This window comes from Antechinus flavipes, chromosome 6 (assembly GCF_016432865.1).
Source record: "Antechinus flavipes isolate AdamAnt ecotype Samford, QLD, Australia chromosome 6, AdamAnt_v2, whole genome shotgun sequence".
NCBI lineage: Eukaryota > Metazoa > Chordata > Mammalia > Dasyuromorphia > Dasyuridae > Antechinus > Antechinus flavipes.
Window position 1 is genome coordinate 226,224,421 of NC_067403.1, and position 24,281 is coordinate 226,248,701.

The following is a 24,281-nucleotide window of genomic DNA, read 5'->3' on the forward strand; positions in this document are numbered from 1 at the left end:
GGGGTGAGAGGAGGAGGAGGAGGGGCATCCCGCACCTCCCTCGGTCTGCCTCTGTGTCGGGTCCTGACACCTGAGTGTGTTCCGAAGGCCGGTCAGTTAGGTATAGTGGAGATTCGTGGCTGTTAATTGAGGAGGAACAGAGGGGGAAAGCAAGGAAGCGAGACGGAGAGGAGACCCAAATGGTAGATGGAAAGACGGATCCACAGAGATGGGGAGGCGGAAGTGGGGGGAGCGAGAGGTGAGGGAGAGCTACTGAGGCAGGCAGATGGGGGAGAGATGGGGGAAAGACAGAAGGAAGAGAAGAAAAAAAGGCAAGGGGAGAAAAGGAAAGGAAGGAGGAGGAGAGGAAAAGGGGCGGGGAAAGAAAGGAAAGGGCAGGGTTGGGAGGAGAAGGGAAGCAAAGAAAAGAGGAGGGAGGGGGAATGAGGGGGAAGGGGAAGGGAAGAGGAGAGGAGAGAAGGGAAGGTAAAGGAAAGATAGGGAAGGAGAAAGGAAGGGAGAAGAAGAAAAGGGAAGGGAAGAAAAAGGAAAGAGGAAAAGGGGCAAGAAGAAGATGGGAGACGATAGAATAAGGCGAAACGAGAAAAGAGAGAAAAGCAGGATGCTATTTGTGATTTGGATATTTAACAACGGGAGAAGTTAGAGAAATTTCCAAAGCACCTAAAGGCAGACGGGAATGGCTGGAGGAGTGAGCTGGAAACGAGGAACTCTTGGGGCAATTGCTTTCCTTCCTGTTCTTTCTCCTATACCCCTGCTTTGGAACAGAGCGGCCTCTCCTGGCCGCGCAGCCAGACCCGGCAATAGCTAGGTGTCCCGCGGGTTCGAATCTCGGGCTGGGAAAGAGGAGCCCGAGTGAACATGGCCAAGCCTCCTGCGGGTGACTAGAGTCAAGTAGAGTCCTAGCCCATCTTCGAGGCCTTCGGATCCTCAAAGGGTAGAGACCGTAGACCGAAAAAAAAAAAAAAAAAGTGAAAGCTTGCTCTCTATCTTGCCAGTGTCCTTCCTATATTGTCTTCTGCTCTTAAAGCTGACACGTCTAATTGGCAAGCGGCGCCACAGCGTGTCCAGGGGTCTCCTGTGGAACATTTCTACAGCTGTCTCCTTCAACTAGACGCTTATTCATGTCGCCTTAATGAGAAACAAAACGCTCTCTAATGAGCAATTACATAGCGACAGGATTGTTCCCATAACAAATTCTTCCGAGTGACAGAAGCATCCTTTGTAGCAGATATTTCGCATACTGTTACTGATTTTCTCGTTCCCTTTCCGCGTCCCTCGGGGGGCGGAGGCACCCCCAAAGCGGCTAGTGGGACAAGCAGCCCGGCCAGCTCCCCGGAGGGCGCCACTCCCCTGCCTAGCCAGCCCAGGTCAGCCCAGCCTCCCCTGACCTGGAGCCCCCCGGGCTTAGTCATGCTCCTGGGAGTGCGACGCCACGTCCCATTATCCCACATATTATCTCCCTGTCACAGGGACAACAAATCCCGATTAATCTTCGGGAGAAAACAGTTTTCTATTTTTGGCCAAACTAACTCAATTCACCTAAGGGGGGGGGGGGGCGGATAGAGAGGCCAGGAGAGAGCCGCGCGATCTGCTCTTCTCCCACTTTTTCCTCCCGGGCTCGGGCTGGGTGCCTCTCTCCTTCCTTGCTCTGCCCCACTTAGCAAAGGTCAGCGTCTCCACTAAACCTCCTTTTCCCTAAAGGTTAGGCTCAAATTGACCAATAGATCAAGCTTCAAGCAATCTTTCCTCAGACCCAGCGGGTTTTCTACCATCATTTTTCCCTCTACAGAAAAAAAAAAGGGGGGGGGATAAAAAACAGTAGGAAGTGGGTAGTTGGGTGGGGGTAGGGAATGAGAGAACGGAATAGGGCTGGGGCGTAAAGGTGTGGGACTGATGTTCTTTTTGATTAGGGGATACCAGATCCCCACTCCTCCACAGGTCCCAGGCCCGCAACTCCCAAACCGCATCTCCCTCGCATCTTTCCATATGCTCCCTACTCACAGTCACATAATTTGTCAATTACTGTAAAAAGCAAAATGATACAATTATGTTTACCTCACAGTCTGTCAGTATGTTAACTTGTCACACTCCTACAGCAAGGGGGCTCTCGATGCATTTTAATGGAAAATTTAAATAGAGAACCACGTGGTTGGCTCTTGCACGCATACTCATATGAACTCTGTGTGTGTGTGTTTTCTCTCTGTCTCTGTCTCTCTGTCTCTCTCCTGCCTCCTCCTCTCAAGCTGACCCAATATACCCCGCTCCTGTAGCCTGCTTCCTGCCTTTCTCTTAGAGGCAAAGCTTCAGTGAGCAGCGGCCTTCCAGCCCCTCGCAGCAAGTCGCCCCATTTTGCCAGGAGCAGGTCAGGAGCCGAGCTCTGCTCTGGCCTCTTGCCTGCTTAGCTCTGCTCTGGGGGAATCCGCTTTCTTTCTGTGACAGTTCCTTCTGCCGGGCTCAAAACACCGGCTGAGAGAGATCGAGGGAGAAGGAGCCAGGCTGCTAGAAGGAGACCACGAGCTCCGAATGTGTGCTTTACCTGGTGTGGGTTGCCCTGGTACAGAGGTCCCCGGATACCACCCTGGGCGGGTGCCCCAGCTTCCTGTCTGTCCATTCAGCATTCTCAGTTTATCATACATGCCGTCTGCGCCCATCTGTTGCTTTTCGCTAGCCAGGTTGCGTAGAACTCTGTTTATTGATGATACCTGTGAACCGAACCAAAAGTAGAGCTCATGGAAGTGTTTAAAAAAACAAAACAAAACAAAACAAAAACCACAAACGCTACCACTTTGCCTTAAAACACGTTAGCATTCGTTCACTGTTCTGCCTCCTTTCTCCCTAGACCCTATGACAATGGCCAGATGAATACTGAACATCAGGAAGAAGGAAAAAAACAAAAACCAACGAATATCTCCACTGCTTTCAACTAGGGATGCTCTTGGTTAATCGAGAACCAAAAGCTTCGGGACATTCTATTTTAATATTTTACAAAGAGTTAGCAAAATCTTCCATGTTCCGAGATTTTCTGGCGGAAAAAAGTTCAAAATTTCAATTTTCTTTGTTTTCTTTTGTTGTAGTTGGTTTGTCCCCCTCCACGAAGTGGTTGTAGGAACAATTTGTGAAAGGTTTGAGCACGTGGGTCTGGAGTTCTGTCTCTCTCCCAGCCTATCTTCACCACTTCTCTCCCCCCTTCCCCACCCAAATAAAGAGTGGAGATATTTTTCTTTTTCTTTTGAAAAAAAGTTTTTTTCTTTCTCTCTGCTTCTCTTTCCTCCTTCCCTCTTTCTTTCTTTCTTCCTTTCTTTTTTCTTTCTTTCCTTCTTTCCTTCCTTCCTTCTTTCTTTCTTTCCTTCTTTCGTTCGTTTTCTTTTTTCTTTCCTTCATTCTTCTTTCTTTCTTTCCTTCTTTTTTCTTTCTTTCGAAACAAATTGCTCTATCTCCTGAGCTTCCCGGTTATCATTACCTGGCAGCATACAAATCACATGAACTCCCCACATTCAGATCATTTTAGAACAGGACAAAAGAAACTATATCCACTTTATAGTGATCCAGGTTCCCAGAAACAAGGGAGGGTCCAATCCAGAATTAGAGAAAGGGAGGAGAAAGAAGAGAAGAAGAAGAGAAGAAGAGGAAGAAGAAGAGAAGAAGAAGAGGAAGAAGAAGAAGAGAAGAAGAAGAAGAAGAAGAAGAAGAAGAAGAAGAAGAAGAAGAAGAAGAAGAAGAGAAGAAGAAGAAGAAGAAGAAGAAAAAGAAGAAGAAGAAGAAAAAGAAGAAGGAAAAAAACAAGAAGGAGGAAGGAACAAGGAAAAAGAAGGGAAAAGAAGGGAGGAAGGAAAGAGGAGAGGGAGAAGAGAGAAGGGAAGAGAAGGGAATGGAAGAGAAAAAGAGAAGAGAGGAGATTAAAGAAAAGGAGAGGGAGGGGAAGAAAAAGGGAGGAAGAGAGAGAAACAGGCAGAGACAGAGAAAGACAGACAGAGACAGAGCGAGATGAAAGGGGAAGAATTTAAAGGGGACTTAGGAAGGAAGTGAGAAGGAAAGGCAAAGAAAGGAGAGAAGGAAAGAAAAAGGGGGGAAGGGAGGAAGAAAAAGAAAGAGGAAAGGAAGAAATAAAGAACAGAAGGAAAGAAGGAAGGAAAGGAGAGAGGAAGAAACTCCGAAGAGCGAATGGCAAGGTGTTGCTTCGGTATTCCCATGAACTTACGCTGGGTATGTTGTCGTTGGTACAGACCCCCTCCGACAGCAATCTGTCTCGGATTTCCCAAGCAAAGATGGACGGGCACTCTCGTTTGTATTGGGCTATTTTGCTGACAACTTCAGGAGTCGCTACCCGGGGCTTGCTCCCTCCGATGGCTCTGGGCCTGATGGAGCCGGTCTCGTAATACCTGCCCAGAATCTTACTCACACATCCATTGGATACCTGCACAGGGGAAGCGGACAGAAAACCACATTATTAATAATTTCAAGACAAAAATAAAATTGTTTAAGTATGCATTAAACAAGGACAAGCTTACGTTTTGATTGTCCAGCACTTGGACTTTTGCATCTGCATGGGTCTATAACACAAAAATATACCTTCAATGGTATGAGAACTTACTTTAGAGAGGTTTTTTTTTTCTTAAAATTACATTTGTGGCCCCTAAACACTACAAATGTGATGATACTTTTAAACATCTGGAATTTTAAAAAACCCATTTTAAAAGGTTCTTAAAAACCAAAACTAAAACCAAAACTACTCTATTCATCCCTGCCTGAAGATGAACAAAAACTAAATTAATCGTCTTTGACTGCTTACAATCGATATGTTGGTTTGTTAGTGGTCAAAAAGGGAAAATAAACTGAAAATTGATTATTTCGGTTTCCATACTGAACGTGCCCACGAGGGATAACGGGATCGGGGGCCAAATAACCTTGTCTTTATAATCTAATAAATCTATATTAAAAATAAAAAAGTAAAGTCTAGGGCACACAGGTATCTTGGAATCCGAAGTGAATAGAGGGATCAAATGATGTCAGTTTATATATAATCTCGTTTATTACAGTTCACTAACTGTAACGAGAATAAATCTTTTACCAAATAAAAGTAGATGGGATTTTTTTTAATTAAGTAAAGTTTCTTTTTAATTTTTTTCCCCTTAAAGCAGATGAATAATCGTAGGTAACTGACCCAGGTTGAAAAGGTAGTCGGGGTAGATGGGTGAGGGAGACAGGAAAGGGGGGTGGGGGCAGGGTGGAGTACAGGGAGCAGGGGCGGGGGTCCGTAATTAAAGCTTTTACGGTAAAAGATGGAGAGAGTGCGTTCAGAGCGGTGGCCTTTGGAAGCAAGTGGGGAGGCGTAGCCGAGGATCACCTGCAGAATTCGGGAAATGTCACACGGCCGGGCCCCGCTGTGAGCTAGTTCCACGATCTTCTGGCGGGTGGAATCCGGCAGTGGCCGCCCGTTGACAAATACACCACCGAGCTGATTCACTCCACTGTGACCTAGGAGAAAGAAAGCAGAGAAAGAAAGAGGGACAGGGACAGGGAAGGGGAGAAAGGAAGAGAGGGAGAGAGGGAGGGAGACGGGGGGAGAGGGAAGGAAGGGGAGAAATAGAGATAGAGGGTGTGGGGAACAACAAAAAAAAATAGCATCCTCAGCTACCTGCGGATCCATGACAACCTCTACCATCAGGTTGCTGCTATTGATCAAGGACAACAGAAAAAGGCATTCTTCCATCACAACCGACACAGCTATGTATCCAATAGCAAATACTCCCGTCCTATCAACCCCCCTCGCAGCTTCGTCTGAGCTCCCAGGAAGACAATTCCCATTTATCACTGGGATTTTTCAACCCAGAAAGTCGGAGACAGCCAAAGGAACAAGTTTGAACGCTCTGCCCACTTCGCTTCCCCCTCAAACCTCTAACCCCCCAGCACAGATTAAAAACCCCTGGCGATCGTTCTCGAGATTCTGATCTCTTAGTTTCAAGACTGGATGATCTCTGCACCCATCTCTGGACTCCTGAACTGAGCACTCCGTCTAACAATGACAAAATCATAAACTCCACTCCGGGTGTCTCCCTGCAAGCTCTCTGTCTACAAGTTTTGAGTCAATAAAATTCAAGGTAATGTTCCAAATATATGGAGTGAGGTCACATTTCTTTTTTAATATAAAGAGAAGAGAAAAGACAAAAAGAGTAGAGAAGTATATACATACATACACACATACATGTATACATATATGTATATGTGTGTGTATATTCTCCCCCACTACCAGCCTTTCCCTCCAATCTGGGCACCAAACCTACAGCCCCCAATCGGCCATTCCTTCTCAGTTCCTACACTGCAGCCGAGACACAGGATCAAAACTATAGTTGACCAAAGGCAGAATTGTTCAGGTCCCTAGCTCTCCCCCAAACCGTCTCCAAAAGGTGCGAGAAACGAAAAGCTTCCAGTGACTGGAATTGCATGGTTTGTGGCTGATACTTCAGCTTCTGTCCCTGAGATACTCATCGCTACAGCTGTCCCCAAAGCAAAGGATAGAAAGAAGAGAATCAAAGAGAGAAAAAAGAAGGGAGAGCAAAGGTAAAAATTTCCACAAAAAGCATCCTCCTCCCTCTCCATTTAGCTTCCCCCTTACAACCCAGTAACACCCAAGCACAGATCCCCTTTTTAATCCGTCCTGCAGCCTCAACTCCATTTTCTGATCTGAAGAAATGTGGTGGCTTCCTATCTCCTGCTCTTGTTCCCCAGGAAACCCTCGGCGCCCCAAACCGGCAAATCGCATTTGCAACCTCCTTAAAAATCTCCAACCTGGAGCCCCGACTCTACAGAAAAGCCCTCCTAGGAGAAGCTCTGACTGTCTCTTCTCTTCTGCTCTCCTCTGCTCTCCTCTCCTTCTTTGGAGCCTCCTGATAAATGGACTCCAGGAGCCTGGGCTTCTTAGCAATAAATAAGCTCTAAATATAGAAGAGGGGGGAAAATATGATGAGCCTCTCTGACATTTGTCTTTAAAATAAAACTAGCTGCACGTCAAGTTTGAGCTTAATTTCTGGAAATAGGCGGAAGTCGCTCCGGATCATGCATGGAAGGCTAATTGAAAAGATCAGTCGGAGCACTTGTGGCAGACCTGTCACTTTATGACAGTGCTCCGCTCCTGGAAATTGCATCGTCACGACAAATAGTACCATGATAAAACGACCCTTTCTGTCCCTATTTGGATATCACTCAGACGAGATGGGACTCTACTGGTTTCGCCTTCCAGGGGAGCCGCGTTCTAAGGGTAGCCACGGGCTCTGCGCGGACATAACCGAGGGGGTGCGCTCGCCACTCACTCGATGCGAAGTGACATGCAGTTTGGGTGTTTGAACGTCGAGCCAGTGGGGCCCGGCGCTAGAGCAATGTGCAGTGTTCCACCCGACCCAGGCCTGCCCGGGAACGTTCGATCTGGTCTTTGCTGCCCTCGCCTCCTCCCCCCACGCCTTTCTTGGCTGTTCTCTGCTCCCCACGCTACTTAGCCAAGGAGTATTCCCGTTAAACCTTTCTCGGGATGTGGGGATCTCAGAACCCGCTACATCACTACTTCCCCTCCGAAAATGACAGATAAAGAGGTAGTGGGAGAAAAAGGAGAGCTAGAGAGAAAGAGAAAGAGAGAGAGAGAGAGAGAGAGAGAGAGAGAGAGAGAGAGAGAGAGAGAGAGAGAGCCAGAGCCCAAGGCAAGTAGATGGGAAACGATTCTTGCAGGCGAGGTCACCCCATCGTCTCCCCCCAAGGGATTCACTGGGCCTGAGGTGCCCTCTCAGGCTGGGTCCTGAGAAGGCTCGGGGGCCGAGGCGTCTCTCCCAGCATCGAAATGGCATCGAAGAAAGCCGGGCTCCAAGTTCCCCTTAAGAGGTTAAGCCTTAATCATTGTATCATTTCCCCGGGGAGGAGTGTAGCTCTCTCCCAGTGGCGATGATTATGCGCCTTGTATTCTATTGCGAGGCATCTAATAGGAAAACATATGGTGTCAATTTGGCGGCTCCGCGCCTAGCACACACCCAGGAGCGAGGCTCACAAAGCCCGCTCGGCCCGCCCGCGACCCCGCGGCCAAGTCGGGGCTGCGCCCGGTCGCGCCCAGGAGGCCCCAGCGGCGCGGGGAGAGCTGACACCGGGGCGGTGCGAAGGCATCTGCTATTAACATAAACTCCCCTCGCCACATCAAGGCCAAGAGCAGCCAGGAACGGGGGAAGGGAGGAAAGGAACCGAGGGGGGAAGGCGCGGGTGGAGGAAGAAGACTGAGGCCTCCTAGACCGCAACCCAGGGGCCTCTCCCGCGCCGGTCCCATCTTCCGCCCAAGCCCCAGCACGCCCTAGCCGAACCCCGAGCACCACGTACGTCCTCTGCGTGCTCAGGGCCTGCGCCGGGGACTGGGGACTTTCCTCGCCCCTTAACTCCAACTCCCTCCCACGGGCCTGGGCGGCCTTGAAACGTTACCAAGGGGAGGTTCAGAGCTCAGGAGAAAAGAAAAAATATGGTGGAGTGGACGGTTCCCTGAACAGAACCCGGACCGGAACTGGAAGGAAACTTGCAGGGGAAGTCCACGAGCCTGCTCAAGACTTTGGGCAGAACGGATCAGGATGAGGCAAAAGGCAGAGTAGGGAAAGGTGGGCTCTTGCCAGTTTCTCAGACTCTCCTCTGGTCGGTTAATTCCGCTGTCCTGAACCTAGGGCCTTATGTTCTCTGGACCTATTCTGAGCATGACCTGGGTGCAGTTTGGACTGCCGATTGTGGGCCTCTCGGGTCCTGGGAAACCTGTCTTCTCGCCAGACACTCGCCGGCCGTTTACAATAGAAAACCGAGTCCCCCAAATTTCCCTCCCATCTTAGCGAAAGGGCCTGGAAACGAAGGAAGAGAAAATTGGGAGTCGAGAACCCTCCCTGAGTTTATTGTACATTTAGGGACCCAATATGGATGATAGAGGACCCTTAGTCTGGCGCCCGACTGGCCCACACTGAAATAAAGAAAACTGACTAACCCTTTTCTAGAACTAGAAAACCTTCCTCACCTGATGTCCCACGAGGGTCAGTCACTACCCCGAGTATTAAGTCTTTCCTTCTGGTCCACTGGGGCCAGGGGAGCCAACTGCCCCCTGTGAAAAAGTCGAGCATCTTTATTGCTCCCCTAAACCCCGCTGTGAGGCCTGAGACTCTCTCCTTTCCCTTGGGATTCCTTTCCTGGGATTGGCCGAGGATGACACTAATCACAGAGAGTTGAGCAAAGTCCGAGTGTGGCATCCCAGAGACCCCCCCCCTTCATACAACCCGAAGAAGCCCGCCCCAACCCACCCAGCCCAACTCAATCTGGAGCTCACGACTGGCTAGAGTCAGTAGAAAGCAGTTTTCAAGTGAGTTTCAGGGATACTTAGTGGATAACAATTTCAGAGAACCTTGGACAGCAGTTTTTGACCGCCCAGGCTGGTTTCCCCAGAAGCTGAGATTGCGCCCTCAAAAAAAAAATGCCCTCAAACCAAACCAAACCAAAAAATCCACACATTCTCCCCGACCCGACCTCCACGATCACTACCAAAAACTAAATTCTAGTCTCTAGCCAGTAGCACCGAGACGGCAGCAGGGACCCAGCAGCCCACAGGCCGTCTGGTCAAGTTCCTCCAGGCCTTCGATTTCTTTTTCCACCACCCGGGTCCTACGCTTCCTCCAATTCGAATCCCCTACGCTTCTGAGGCGATTCCCGAGGTCATCAAAGAAAGACCAGAAACACTTACTGTTCTGCATCGTGGCTTGAGGCAGCGGGATCCCACGTGGCTCGGATATAGGGCTCTATTAGCAATAAAACAAGCATTAATCAGGAGTTGCAGGGCTCAAGGCAGGCCTAGCTTAGCGCTAATGGAAATAAGTCTTGAAGAGAGCGGGAGATAGAGCTTCTTCTAATAAACTGAGAGCTATGACCACATGGCGACAAATGAAGAGCATCAATAAGAGTCTCCAATTCGTGCAAATTTTGCCCCCTTAATTTTTTTCTTAGAAAGAAAATCATCCCAATCTTTCACAGTCCCTCAAATCATTTAACCCTCTAGTCAACTGACATCATGCTTCTAGTTTTAGTTTTAGTTGGGGTGGTTTTTCCCCCCCTTTAAGCCGATGGAGCTTTCTTGATGGACAATTTATCTTCCCTTCTCTTCCCACCTTCTTTTGGCGATTTTTAAGAAACCTCCAAATAAGGACTCTTTCCCTCCTCAAACTTGCCTGAGATCTGGGATGACTGTCCTCGCTTACAATGTGAGGACTTACACATCTGCACGTCCCTAGTTAAAGTCTTCCCCCTAAAGCAAAGAGGAAAGAAAGAAAAAAAAGTATATTTCAAAGTGTCATCGAGCCAGGTTCTCAAAGGTCTGCTTCACAGACAAACAAGTTAAAGCCCAAGGTTCGACTGAAGCCTTTGCAGAACAACCAGACAGCAATGAAACCCCCAAATCAAGTTCTCCCCCTCCACAACACGCACAAAAAGGTCTTGGGACTTGAAGAAGAGACTCCTTCTGTTCGACTCTAAAAAGAAGTTGGAAACTCAGAAATTACTTTGAATATGCCACGAGGGGAGAGAAATAAAGAGAAAGAGAGAGGAGTAAATAAAGGAGATATCAAATTAGAGACAAGAAAAAAAGGAAAGGAGTAAAGAGAGGTGGGGGAGAGGAGGGAAAAGGTTAGCTGAAGAAAAAAGAAGAGGAAGAGGGAAAAGAAGAATAGAAGAAAAGAGAGGAGGAAGAATAAAAGAAAAAAGATATGGAAAAAGAAAGAAAATGAAATGGGACAGGAGGGAGGAAAGAAATGGAAACAAGGGAAGAAGAGAAAAAAGCAAGAGAAAAGAGGAGTCAGAAAATGAGAGGAGGGAAAAGAAGAGTTGGAGAATTGAAAGACTGGAGGAAGAAAAGGAGAGGAGGAGGAAGAGAAAGAGAAAAGGAAGGAAGGGAGGAAGGGGAAAGGGGGGTAATACCTGTTTGCTTTTTGAAGGGGATGTCTGGACGAGGTTGCCAACCAGCCAGGCCAGGGCCTAGGCCTTGGGAACTGCTTAACTTCCCATCAGCCGGGAGGCGCAGGCCCAAGGGAAACTCAGCCCTGCTTCAGGGCTTCTTTCTCCTTCCTTCCCAGCCTCTTGGGCCCCAATCTTCCTACCGGCAAACGGAACCCAACACTGCCGCTGCTGCCCCCTCTCCCCACCCCCTCCTCTCCCCCCACCCCTCCCGTCTGGCCTCTCTCTCTCTCTCTCTCTCTCTCTCTCTCTCTCTCTCTCCTCTCCTCTCCTCTCCTCTCCTCTCCTCTCTCCCACCCCCCACTCCTTCTGGGACTTTTAAAGTGGAGCTCCCAACTTTTTTCCCCCCAAACTCCACTTATTGTGATTAACTTCTTTTTTGGTCTTTAGATCTTCCCCCTCCTCACTGTACTGTGACACACGCTGTCTACCTCGCCTCAGTGCTCTAAAAAGTAAGAACGGGAGGGGGTGAGAACCGGTCAACAAAGCCGACAGACGGGGAACAATGACTCCCATTCTCCTCCTCTCCCCAAACCCAAAGAGCCAAACCGAGCCTCCCTCACCGGCAACACAGCTTCCATCTGAACGGACCAACAACCCACCGCTCACAAAGAGAACAGAAAGGACCTTCTCTCTTCATTAGCGGTGCCGCGACCCAACGCCGGTGCCCCCCCACCCCCAGTGCTCCCCCTTATGCTCCCCCCACCCCCCACCTCTGGCTTGGGCTTTTTTTTTTTTAAAGAAGCCTTTCGAGAAAATAGAAAAGTAATTTCTCGTTATAAATATCTGGCGGTAATTGTGTTACTGGTGTGAGTTGTTAGGGGCTGTAAAAAGATACAACAGCTCGGTGGGGAGCTTAATTGGAAAGAGACAATTGTAATAAAGAACTCATTCAAGAGGATTGCTTAAAAAGAGGGAGAGGGAGTAAGAGAGAAGGGAAGGGAAGAGAAGGGAAGAGAAGGGAAAGGAAGGGAAGAGAAAGAAAGAGAAGAGAAGAGAAGAGAAGAGAAGAGAAGAGAAGAGAAGAGCAGAGAAGAGAAGAGAAAAGAGAAGAGAAGAGAGAGAAGAGAAGAGAAGAGAAGAGAAGAGAAGAGAAAAAAAAGAAGAGAACATAATGTGATACTTGCTACCTTCAATTTAATATCTTCCCTCCTCCCCCTTTTTTAAGCCTAAAAATACTCGTTCTGTATCTTTTGTGTCCGTGATGAATATTAATTTTTGTCTATCTGCGAATGATAGGGAATTCAAAAAGCCACGTTAATTTATTCAGGGTCATCCAGGGAATCATTCATTAACTAGCTTTCAGCCTGTTAAAATCCAGAAAACAACAAGAGTAATATACCCATCCACCGAGGACTTTCTCGCAGCCTGCGAGACTTGGACTGGTAAATCCTGGCTGCTCCGGAGGGGTACCTGCTCACCGACGGAGGCAGGCTTGAAGGGGGCCAAGCCTCGCCGCGAGCCCCGTATCTCCCAGGGCTTCCCCGCGAGAGCAGCAGCTCCATCCCTGCCTTTAACACACCGAACACGTCTGCACGAGCACACACGGGACAGAGACCCTAGCCCGGTCTGCCCCCACAAAACGGCTTTGAGTTTTTGACATAGGACTCAGAAACAGAAGGCTTTGCGGGGAGGAGGGGAGGTAAAGAGACAGTGCCACACAGAGAAAATAAATTCTCCCGGCTGAGCTTAAACTTCTGCTAACTCTGTCGAAGGTTACCCCGCGTACATCGCAAACCGAAATCGCCTCTCCCCCTCCCCCACCTGCATCCAGTTGTCGCTGATTTAAAACAAAAATATCCCGATGACCCTGAGGAGACGTTGCTAAGTAATTTTTCGAAAAAAAAATTAAACATATGGAAGACAGGAGAGCTCCAGATTTAAGCTCCCCCACTCTCCCATTCTCCATCTTTTTTTTTTTCCTTTTTCTTTACTCACCCCCTCCTTTTTCTGAAAGAAAAAAAAAACTATCTAATTACCTAAGTGATCGTCAATATTAGGTCAAAAAACAACAACGAAACTCGCGCCATCCTGACAGCCAGAAAAACTAAGATTCCCATCAGGGACCTGGACCAGGGAAATGCCTGGACAACACCGGGAGATCTCCGAGCTCCCTCCCTTCTGTCTCCCCGTTACCCTGCTTTGTATGGAGGGGCCAAGAAAAATGCCGGGAAAGAGAAGGGGCTGCTAGAACCACCTTCAAGAATCTCAAGCCTTTAAAGCGCTCAGCAGCAAACCTGCTCCCCTCACTTGCAGGCCTACCCTTCCAGTCCGTGTCCCCTAGCCCCCACCCTATTTCCAAATCCCGATAGAAACTTATCACCTTAGGGCAGCTCAGCACACACACACACACACGCACACACCTCCCAAACCCAAACGTAATTAGCCATTAAGTTTTACTCTCTGGGGTCAAATAAGAGAAAAACGAATCAATTTGCCTTCAGATATTTACAAAGGTCACCGGCTATAAAACCGAAACGAAACCAAACCAAAACAACTCTAATGTCAAAGACAATTGTTAGTTTACTTTCGGGAGAAAAAATGGTCAGGCTCAGAACTTTGCATTTATATTTTATTCCCGCCCCTACCCCCAGCCCAACTCGCCGAACACAAACATAAAACACACACAAGAAAGCGAAAACACTTCCAAGTTCGAGTTAAACGTTCCACATGGATTTGAGGAAAGAAGGGGAAAGAAGTGGGGTTCACTCTGTTTTGTAAACTTTTTAGAAATCTTTCCAAACTTTGGGGGAGTTATTTTTTTCCCCATCCTCCAAACAGAAAGCCTTTACCACTTGAAATTCAAATCCATTTTCTCACAATCACACTGGCTTAAAAAAAAAAAAATCAGTGCCATGATGGCGCTTGGGGACTAAGAAATTCTGCTCAGCGAAAAGAGTCAAGAACTTTGAGAACTTTGCAAAGACACTTTAACTGAGAGGGGCCCCCCAGATCCAAAGAGCTCTGGGAACCGCTGGGATTAATTAAGCAGGTGAGGACTTAACTAAATTAGGGGGCTTGGGGGGCTGAGTGGGGGAGGGAAAAGAGTGGGAGAGAGTTCAGGTTAATTAACTAGGCCCAGAGAGGGGGGAAAAAAACAAGGACATAATAAGGATCTTTTTTTTTTTTCCTTTTATAAATATCAATTCGCCTCTTCTCCCAGAAACTTGTTGAACTGAAATTATTGGTTGCAGATTGGTCAAAACCAGGCTCTCTAAAACTAATTCCACATCCTTCGAAGGACCCGCAGAGAGGGGGAGAGAGAGACTCCCGGCTTCTCCGGAGATCTACGGAGGAAGGAAGGGGCAGGGCTCTTACACTTGAAGGGAAATCTTCCAGCTCGAGGGGAGCTGAGAGTTGCAAAGTTGTCGGCGCGTTGGACAAGTTCTCTGCGATCTTAGGGCCCTTGATTGAAACTGACATGTCCTTCAGGTCGGTTCAGAGTTCCCTGAAGATAAACTACTGAGAATTGGCTCGCCGAGGATGTGACTTTCTCTCCAGCCTCCCCCCCCCCCCTTTTCTCTCTGTCTCTTGCATTCCTGCCTGTTTCCCTTTCTTTCTCCTTCCCCCTACTCTCCTCCCTAGGAGCTAGCGAGTGCCTTCCATTTTTTTACGCGGGGATTCTCTTCTCCATCACAGAGGCCGGAGCTTCGTTTCTGGAAAGCACAAAGCGAGGCCGAAGCCGCGGCTCCCAGAGCTGTTCCCAATCCCCTCGGCCTGGTTCTTCTCCTCGATCGGAGGCACGATTGGAGGCCCGGCGGAGCCGACGGAGCCCGGAGCCGGAGAAAGACGAAGGTCTGGCTTCTCGATCCCGGGGCTGGCTGAGGAAGGCGGGCGGGTAGATCATAGTCACATTAACCGAGCGTTTCCACCGCGCTGAGGATTGTTGGGCTTCCAGCCCCTTTATGATTATTGTTATAATTTTTATGATGATGACGATCAGGATTCAATCGGCTCACGATCTGCTTCTCCCGGCTCACTGACTCTGTCCCACCCTGGAGCCTGGCTCCTGGAGCCCGGAGCCCGAGCCCGGAGCCTAGAGCCCGAAGCTTGAAGCTCGGAGCTTGGGGCCGATTCTGCTGGTACTGCCTCTTTCCTTCTTGCTGCGGCTGCGGGCATCCTTCTTATTCCATGCTAGATGCTGTACCTTTAAGCTCCAAAGAACATTCACTGTCCCTGGAAGCAGAAAGTTTGCACTCCTGGATAGAAACTTCTCCGGACAAACTCTGTCGCTTTGCAGTTGGGGGAGGGGAAGAAAAAGGGAGGGGGAAGGGGGGGGGGGAGGTTAGCAGAGACCTGTCTAAATATTAAAATGAAAAGGAAGAAGTGAGAAGAAGAAATGAGCAGACTCACCTTCCTGAGGCATCCTGTCTTGTTGTCAAAAGCTCCTGTCAAGAGTTTTGTTTGTTTGTTTGTTTGTTTTTTGCTTTTGTTTGGTTTGGGGCTTGTTTGTTTTTTTGGATTATTTTGAAAGACCGCAACGGTTGGAAAAGGATGGTGTTTTAGAGGAGATGCCGGGAAGAGTTTTCTCCAGGAAAGCTGCTGGTTTGGTTTGTGAGGAGAGAAATTCTCGAATCCCTGGGAAGGAGACAGAGATTGACAATACAATGGGCTGTCAGTGACTGGAGAGTGAGAGTGTGTGAGGGAAGTACCGGGAGACAGAGCACACCTAAGCTGATTGGTGATGGTTCAAGTGTATTAATGTGTGTGTGCCGGCTCCCTGTCTCGCCTCCACCGCTCTTCACTGGCCCATTAGCGAAGCCTGACCTCTGTCATCATCCGCCAGCAAAACACTTCCTCCTGCGCCTTAACCAGAGCGGGAAATGAGGCTGAGCTACGGCTCTCTTTTCAAACCCACTAATCACTCCGCAACATGCAAATGCACTGCTCTCTCCCACACAAAATATTGCTTTATGCAAAGCAGCTCCAGGGCCTCGCGGCCGCCGATTGGATGCTCCTTCGCTCTGCCTGGTTCAATTGGTCCATTTGTTTGAATATGAATACACTTGTTTGCGGCTCCTCCGATGAATTTTTACTCTTCGGCGGGGTTTCTCCCCCCCCCTCTCTCGTTCTATCATCTCGGCGTTCCAAGAGGGCTCCCGGCAGGTTCTAGACTCCACGGTCACCCTGCTTTCTGGCGGGGCTCTCTTGGGAAAGTTGAGTGGAGGCTGCTGGGCTGGCGAGGCCGAGTTCCCTCCCCCCTCTTTCTCTCCTCCACCCCCTTTCTTCTCCCCCCCACCCCAAGCCTCTGCTCCTTCCTCCTCTCCCCCCCCCCCCTCCACCTCCCCTCCGCACTGGGAGCTGGGCGCACAATCTGACTGATGGAGCAAGTTCCTCTCCAGCTTGGCCCGGCCCCTTCTCACCAACTACAACCCAACGTGGCCCTGCCGCCCCGCCCCGCCCCCCCTCCCCGCCCCCGGTCCTCTCTCAGGCCTGGGGAGGCCGAACCTGAAGACTGCAGATAGCGCGGATGCTTCCCAAGCCCACCTTTTCGGACCCAGAGGAAGATGAGGTGGGGGGAGGGGAGGGAGGAGGAGAAGAGAAAGGAGAAAGGGAGGAGAAGAGAGCGCGCGGGGTGGGGGTGGGGGGGAACGGAGAGGGAGGAAGAGAGAGTTTATTTGCTCGTAAACAGTTCGGGTTTTCATAATGGAGGTCAGGGGGGAAGCAGAAGTCAACGCCTAGACGTCGGAGGGCCGAGCGCCTTTCCTAGTTGTGCGGTTCCCCAACGCCACTCTCCATCGGGCTGCCCTAGCGTCTTCACCCTCCACCCCCGGCCTTTTCTTCTGGCTGGCTCCTTTCTGCAGCCCCGCCTTGGAGTGGAGGCCGGGCAGGGGCTGGAGAGGGCCGAGTAAACACGCCATTTACTTTGTGTATTGAGAAGCCCTGGAGAGTCCTCACCAAACACTCACCACCAGCCTCTCCCACGTGCCATTTGTTGACTAAGTGCGGCGGGTTTTCAGACACCCGAGAGGAGGGGAAGGGGGGATAAGGGCGGATAAGGGAAGAGGGGGAGTGCTGGCGGCTGGGGGGAAATGGCCAATGCTGGAGCGAGTGTGAGTGGGAGCGTGTGGGTGAGTGTGTGCGTGTGAGCGCGTGGGGGTGGGGGATGTATGGGGAGTGTGTGTGGCAGTCTGTCGGGGCTCGAGCGAGTGTACGTGCCAGGAACGTTAGTGTGTCAGTGTGCCAGAGTGCGCCCGAGTGTCAGTGATTATATTACGTGTGTTGTGCAGTGAGTGTGTTGCGGGGCGTGTGTGCGTGTGTGCGTGCGCCTCCATATCAGCTCTTTCCCAAGACCCAGCAGAGGCGGCGCCCCTTCAGCTGTTGCCAGAAAACCGGGGGAGAAAGTAAGTAAATGACTTTTCTGTTCTGACCACACACCAGAAGTCCATTTGTTGAATGCCGGACGATTAGGACACACCTCAGTAAACTCCAAAGCCACCCCTCGGCGCCAGCATTTAAGGTGACATGGGAGCGCCTGGCTCGGCCCGCGATGCCCCGCGCCCTCTGCGCTAAAGGGCTCGGGGAACTGGCCGCGGGACCGTGCTGGGGGGTGGGCTGGGCTGGGGGCGGGGGTTGAGGGCAGGGAAGGGGGTGACCCTTTGATTGAGGGCGGGCGGAGAGGCCCTGAAAGTAGCGCCGAAGAGGGGGAGCCCCGATGCGCCAAGCATAAAATGAAGCCGTTGCCGGGTACACTTGACTTCTCTTGACATGTGAAAAGTGGTAAAAGTCAATGCTCATCAATAAAGTCTCCAGGCCCTGAATGCGACCGTGACAAGCAGCGCCGCCGCCGCCGCCGCCACTGCCTAGCGGGGACAATGAGGAGACAAACGAGGCAGCGGATGAGCGGGCCTGGAACCCCGGCCCGAGAGCATGGGACGGGGAAGGGCGAGGGAGAGGTGGGCCGCTTCCTCCAGGACTCGGCCTTCCTTCGGGTCCTGCCCTTTGCAGCCTTCCGCAGTCCTCTTGTCCTGGGCCCGGGCCCGGCCTTGAGCCTGGGCCTGGTCGGCCCGTCCCCTTTCCGTGCCAGCCCGCCGCCTGGCTTTTCATTCCTACTCCCAGCTCTAGCTCTCCGGGCCAGCCCTAAAGGGCCCCACAAAGACTCGTGGGACCACTGCTCCTCGGGGTCTTGGGGACTCAGTGTAGGGCTGGAAACAGATGGAGAGCGGCTTCGGGGTCCGGCCTGGCCTGGTCTGGCCTGGCCTGACCTCAGAGGGCTCTGGTCTGTAGTCTCGCGAGGGGGGGGGGGGGGTCGGGGACACAGAAACTAGGATGGTCCCCGTGCCTCTCAACCCTTGCGGCCTCCATCCAGTAGCTGAGACTCGGCTGCGTGAGAGAGGCAGAGGCCTTTCCTTGTCCAGAGCCTGAACTGGTCACAAACTCCCAGAATGCCCTGTATTGCGTCCTCCTCGACCCCCTGCCACTGCCTGGGGCCGCGCTTCCCATCTTAAGATCTCACGGGAGGGATCGAGCACCTGGAGAGACTGGGATACAAATCTGAGGTGCTGTAAAGACTGCGGGCCTGGGGCCTTTATTCACCTGAGCCCTGAAGACAGGGGCTGAGGGAAGTGAGGGTCTCCCCCTCCTCCACCGTGGCACGGTTAATACTGTCCCCAACCCTGCTCTTACTCCTAAGTCCTCTCGTTTTCAAATAGAGCCCGCGCGGGATTTTGTAAAACCGCGAATTTCGGAGGAGCCAAAAAATAAGAAGCCGGGAAATGAATCCCAGGTTCAATAGAAATAGGTGACTTTTCTGCCTTTCTCTTTCCCTCCCTTTTTCTTGCCAAAGTAGTTCCAACTCTACTCCATAGGGTTTGAGAGGTGGGAATGAAGGGCTGGAAGAAAAAAAAAAAATCCCTCACTGCTCAGTCTGATTTACAGGCGAATATCATTTTTACAACCTCTCAATTAGCCATTCGGTGGATTAGCACCTTCTTAAGCAAAAGCTCTGAAGGAAGCGACCGCATAATCTTGTTGCTATTTCCCCCCAGGGCACAGGGCTCTTTGTGTCCACTCCCTCCTTCACTTCTCCCTCTCCCCCCCACCCCCACCTCCAAAAATGTTTTAACACAAAAAAATCTTAAAGAGGAGGGAATGTCTGAATGCCCTGACGTCACTGGGGTGGGGTAGGGGGTTGGGGGCAAAAGGGGGAAGAAGGAAAGACTTGGAAAACAGACACAAATCCCCGAGACCAAAATGGATTTGGTCGTTCCTAGTTCATGAGGACTTGAGAAACACAGAGCACGGAGGGAAAGAGTTTGGGAAGAACAAGGAGGAGGGGGAAGTTGTTCTTTCTCCCCACCCAGACTGTCCTCAAGGAAGGTCCTTGGTATGCCCGATGCCCTCCTCTCAGCAGAATCTCAGAGGCGCCTTCAAGTACCTGCTACGGACCGACACCAGGAAAAAAAATAGGGAGGGAGAAAGGGGCCGGGGTGGGAGCCAGCGCCGGATTGAAGTCTGCAAAGTTGAGCCAACTCTCAGGGCGCCATTTTAACTTCGGCACGCACTCTGTCCGTATGCCTCCGGGCTTCCTCTTGCCCGCTGGAAGAAGGTGGACTGCCTTCCTCTAACTGCTTCCCCCTCAGAAAGATCCGAGCCTTTGCCCACCGCCCAGTGCCCTGAGAAGGCACACCCGAGGCTTGTTTCGTTTTAACTTGTCTTTGCCACTCTCTCTTCTGGTCTTTGCCAGGGGCTGCCCGGGGCCCGCTGTCCAATGGCGGGAGGTTCTGGGGAAATCTCTACCCGGGGCCGGAGAATTGGACTGACCTCGGAAGCTTCCCTGGGAAGCTCTCATCTGTGTGTGGGGGGGCGAGGGCCGCCAGTTGACAGAGACTTTCAAGTCCCGGTACCCCCGCTCCTTACCCTGCTTCTACCACATTTCCCTGTCCAGCTCTGTCTGAGGACGGGTAAGGATGAGGGAGAGGACAGATAATGGGGGATGTCTTCTGGGAAGCTATTTAGGGCAACTGCACTTTAGGTAGAAAACCCGGCCCCAGCTTCCCTTGTATCTGGGAAGTGATTCCCGGTCGGTGTCACCGGCCTGAAATGTGGTCCTTCTAAAGGTCAGACCGACAAATTCGAGCTCTGCAGCCACAAGAAGGAAAGGAGCCATCTGCTTTTTGTGGAGGAAGAGGCAGGCACCAGGTTAGAGCTGGATTTGAGCACATCTGCTTAACCTGACAGCTCAAAGTACCGCTCCTCTCCAGGCCTGGCCAAGAAAATGGGCTTGGGCTGAGAAGGGATCTCTCCAGGATTCGGAGAGAGAACTCCCTGGCGAGGCTACAAGAAGCGAGCTTCTTTCTGGCGAGAAGGATCCGGTGACCCTAAAGTCCACCCCCTCGGGCCACAGGCTAGAAAAATCCCCAGCAATCTCCCCCGTCGGGGCCTGGTACCACCACCTTTGCTGCCAATCGGCTCCTTTCCCTAGCTCGAAAAAGCCTAAAAGCCGAGCCACGCTTGCTTTCCTCGCAGGGAACACTGACGCAGCGAAGAGGCGGCGGCGTGAGAAACCCCTGAAGGCTGCGCTGGAGCCTTGGGGGAGCTGGGGACCCAGGCCGCTGGGGAAGCCGCTGGGCTCTAACCCATTCTCTCCTCCTGCTAAGTGCTGAGAGAATCCGAAAAATCCGGGTCCGTGCTCTCCGCTGAACGTTTGGATGGCAAACGAACGCCTCGGGATTTTTTCTTTCTGAAATACTTAAGAAAAAAGCTTAAAGTCCTCTTGTCCAGGCCGGTGGCTCAGTGGAGAAACAGACGAGGCCCGAGAGGCTGGTCTGCGCGGCGTTTCCCTGCGGGACACTCGGTGCCTGGTTACCTAGGCGGGAGTCACCTCTGGAATCCAGAATGCCCCAGGCCGACACTCTGCAAACTGCCGCAAAAGTTTGCACCCGCTTCGGCTTCGGCCACGGACGCTCCCGCTCCCGCTCCCGCCCCTGCCTTTCTCCTCGCTCCCTGTTCTAGGGCCCGGCCGGCGTAACTTCGAGGAAAAGCGTTCCAAAGCGAACCAAACCCGGTCCGCGAAACGCCGCCCACCTTTACTCAGCGGCCGCGCAATCTGGGGGCCCCGGAGCCCAGGCCCAGGCCCAAAGTCTCCCCTCGGTATAGATGGACGCAGGGACCGGGGAATCCAGAATCTGTTGGGAGATTTGGGAGGCGGGGGAGGGGGGTCGCTACAGAAAAGGGAGGGGGGGAGGGATACTCAGAGAGGAAAGCTAAGCACATCTTGACGGCCTTTTAAAATGACATTGATTGGGACAAGCTGTTCCCAACCCTGGTAAGAGTTAATCTGTCTGTTAATCAAGGAGCTAAGGAGGCTCAATGCGAGTTTTATTAGCGGCTGGAGAAGCGAGGCGGCAGAAAGGGATCAAAAGCCGGGAGCCCTGATATTTGTCAGAGCGGCCTCTCCAAAAATGTATTTTCAATTAGGGAGAAATCCGGCGCTTTTCATCACTCCCTGACACAGCCTTCCAGATGGTGACACAAACACTGAGCGCCTTGGGAAAACAAACGGCCCCCACTAGCCCGATCCTTGGGAACTCCCCAGACTTAGCTCGGGCCCGGGCGATCGGTTTGGAGGAAGAGAGAGAACTTGGGGGCGCCAAGCAGATTGTGGAGGCCCTCCACGAGTTCTGGATGCGTAAAGTACCTTCGGGGAAAGGGGAGGTAGAAGCTACCTTTTCCGAAAAATCATAATAATAACAACAGCAATAACAAAAATAACTATCCACCAAGGAAGAGCACATCAAGCAAACAAGAAAAAGCAGCCACACTTTCTGGCGCCTTGGTCAATGCAACGAATCGCTTCGAAAAGTCATCAATCCCCTGTCTCTCTAAAAGGTCTCTCTCTCTCTTTTTCTTTTTTCTCAGAAGGACTGAGATCTAGAAAGGTTGTCTGGTTTCTTAGGGAGGGCGCCAAGCCTTTCTGCTGGAGCCTGAAGAAAGTTTGGGCTTCTTTCTGTCACTCTACTCCTCGGCAGTGGGGTGGAATTGGGGTCCTTCCTTCTCCCCATTCTGTCCTTCACTTAGTCCAGCTCTAAAACCCATAAGCATTAAACATCCAGGATTTAGAGAAATTGGAATTTTATACTTCTTTGACAATCCAGAATATTGCAACGTTTGGAAAAGGAATGGGGGAGGGGGGCGGAAAGAGAAAGAAGGCTATGAGGACCCCTCCCTAGTTCGATGCGCAGCCGGAGCTGGGCTCGACAGAGAGACAGGACTATCTGGTCAGGGATAATTATATCGCAGCTTTTTCTCGCCCTGACAGCCGAATAAACACAATCTTCAATAAACATCTCTAATTAGGGAGGAGGCCCGGGGATGGATGGGCTTTGATTTATTGCTAAAGGAGAAGGTCCATTTCCCAGGGAGGTGAAGGAAGCTGCCCGTCCGCCTGCCTGGTTTGAGGGGACAGTAGAGGAGAGAACCCCAGGACTCAGGTAAGCCGCTTCTGGGCTGCCTCCCTGAACTCCCGTTCTCCCTCACCCTTTTCTCTCTACCCCTTTCTTTCTCTCCGAGCAAGTGGAGAGCAGCTTAGGGTGTTTAGAAGGGGGTGGGGCGGGAAAGAAGTAAATTTATCCTTTCCTTTTGCTTTCAAAGTCCCTGATTTTTCTAGGGTGGCCCTTATCAGAGGTTCTGTGAACAGGAAACTACTTCTCCTGGAAGGTGGCAAAGGTCTCAGGAGAGGGGCCACCTGGAGAGGGATCAGAGATGGGGGGGTTGGAGCGAGAGGGGGAGGGGAACTAGCTAAGGCCCGGCCCCGTGGAAATGCCTGTTCAAGCGCCTAAGAGTCATTCCCACGTTTTCAGGGCCCCACTCTATATTTGCTAGTCATCTCATTTTTGACCCACAGACCCATTTAGAGCCTCCAGTCCAATATCCCACACTTCAAATTTGGGCTCTGTACTCCTCTTTCCCCCAGCAACTTTGGGGAAACTTTCAGCACAGGGATCCTGGGAGATTCACTCTGAAGATCTCCCCCCGCCCCCTTCCAATTCCTCCCTACTCTCTGGGTTTCCAGTCCAGCATTACGGTCCCAGCTCCAGCCGGGCCCCTGCTCTGCTCGCGGCCCCGGACTCTTCGGACTACGCCCCCAGCGCCTAGTGGGAGGCTTTTACAGAAGCTAAGAGCTCAGCGCCCGCGGTAACACGAGCCCCCCGTTCTAGCTCAGTGAAAATCGCTAATTATTAGGTCTTCCCTTAGCAGAGCTCAAATCACACGGTCTGGGGATTTAACGTGCTACCCAACTATGCGGACCGCATTCTTCCATTTCTCGTTGAACTCTGAGAACCACATGCAATATTTAGACCTTTCTCTAGTTCAAGTATCAACACTTTCCAATCGGGAGAAACTTTTGCTTCTCCCGCTTTCCCCTTGTCTTGCCAGCCCGGTGGGCCGAAGTGCTCAGAACGACCAAGTTCTCCATCTGTTCTACCCTCCACTGCCCAGAAGTGCCTTTTCGGAAATGTGAGTGAGTGTGTGTGTGTGTGTGTGTCCCATTTTAGACCTGTAGATAAAGCATGAACACACACACGCACACCCCTCGGGGAACAATCCTGGAAGCTCTAAGCAGAATCCCCTTTCCCCTCCCCCAAACATTTTTCCCCTTCTTAAGGAGCCTCTGACACGTAACAGAATCTTCCCCCGCTCCCCACCCCACCTGCATCCTTCAGTCCTGAGAAGCAATCTCCACTCCCAGACTATCTCCTACAGATCACAGGCTGAGGAAGTTCGTTTCTAGACAGGGGACCCCATGTTTGGGGAAACAGGCAGAGGCCTTCCCCAGCCCCTCTCAGGAATGAACTCTCCTCTCCCTTTTCTTTTTCCCTACCCCAGTCCACGCCATTCGACTCCATTTTCAGCCAAAATCGTTTTGGGGGTGAGCGGAGCAAATGTTCCCCCACCCTCCCCAAGGTGTTACCTGTTAGAGGGAGGGAGGCAGGGGAGCTGCGCCGCCGCCGTGCGGGTTCCCACACTTTTCAACCGCTGCTAGGAAAGGTAAGTGGCAGGTCTGACAGCGCGTTTCTACCTAAGAACCTGCCACACAGTTTAAATGTCAATGACAATAAAAAGGGTTGCTCCGCTGTGCTCTTAACTTTCCCTTAATATCAACCCCAGCACCGCCCTTATTGGCTGGATGGCCCTCGTGACGTCACGCCGGCCAGTAGTTAGCGCTCGCTCGGCTAATAAGAAATTTTTAGATCTCAGCCCACAGTGGAAACGCCTTCCCCCCTCCAGTCCCGAAACCCTCCTCTTCGGCTTGGGGCTTAGGGCTCCTCTGTCCCACCCAC

At 51.3% G+C, this 24,281-nt stretch overlaps 1 protein-coding gene across 4 annotated transcripts in view; it reads right to left on the minus strand.

The window, feature by feature from the left end:
* The window catches only part of PAX6 (paired box 6), a 36,450-nt gene extending 12,426 nt beyond the window's left edge, over positions 1 to 24,024 (minus strand). Inside the window, exons 1-7 of one of the 4 annotated variants that reach the window (XM_051964888.1) lie at positions 23,912 to 24,024; positions 10,218 to 10,294; positions 9,737 to 9,791; positions 5,345 to 5,475; positions 4,509 to 4,550; positions 4,199 to 4,414; positions 2,537 to 2,702 (exon numbers count right to left, since the gene is read on the minus strand). In XM_051964888.1, the coding sequence (XP_051820848.1) occupies positions 2,537 to 2,702; positions 4,199 to 4,414; positions 4,509 to 4,550; positions 5,345 to 5,475; positions 9,737 to 9,746 (565 nt within the window). In that variant the 5' untranslated portion in view covers positions 9,747 to 9,791; positions 10,218 to 10,294; positions 23,912 to 24,024. Of the gene's footprint in view, positions 1 to 2,536; positions 2,703 to 4,198; positions 4,415 to 4,508; positions 4,551 to 5,344; positions 5,476 to 9,736; positions 9,792 to 10,217; positions 10,295 to 10,962; positions 11,114 to 15,351; positions 16,016 to 23,911 lie in introns of those variants that run through there. The other 3 variants (XM_051964887.1, XM_051964889.1, XM_051964891.1) reach the window with 3 other exon arrangements.
* Positions 24,025 to 24,281: the final 257 nt, after the last annotated feature.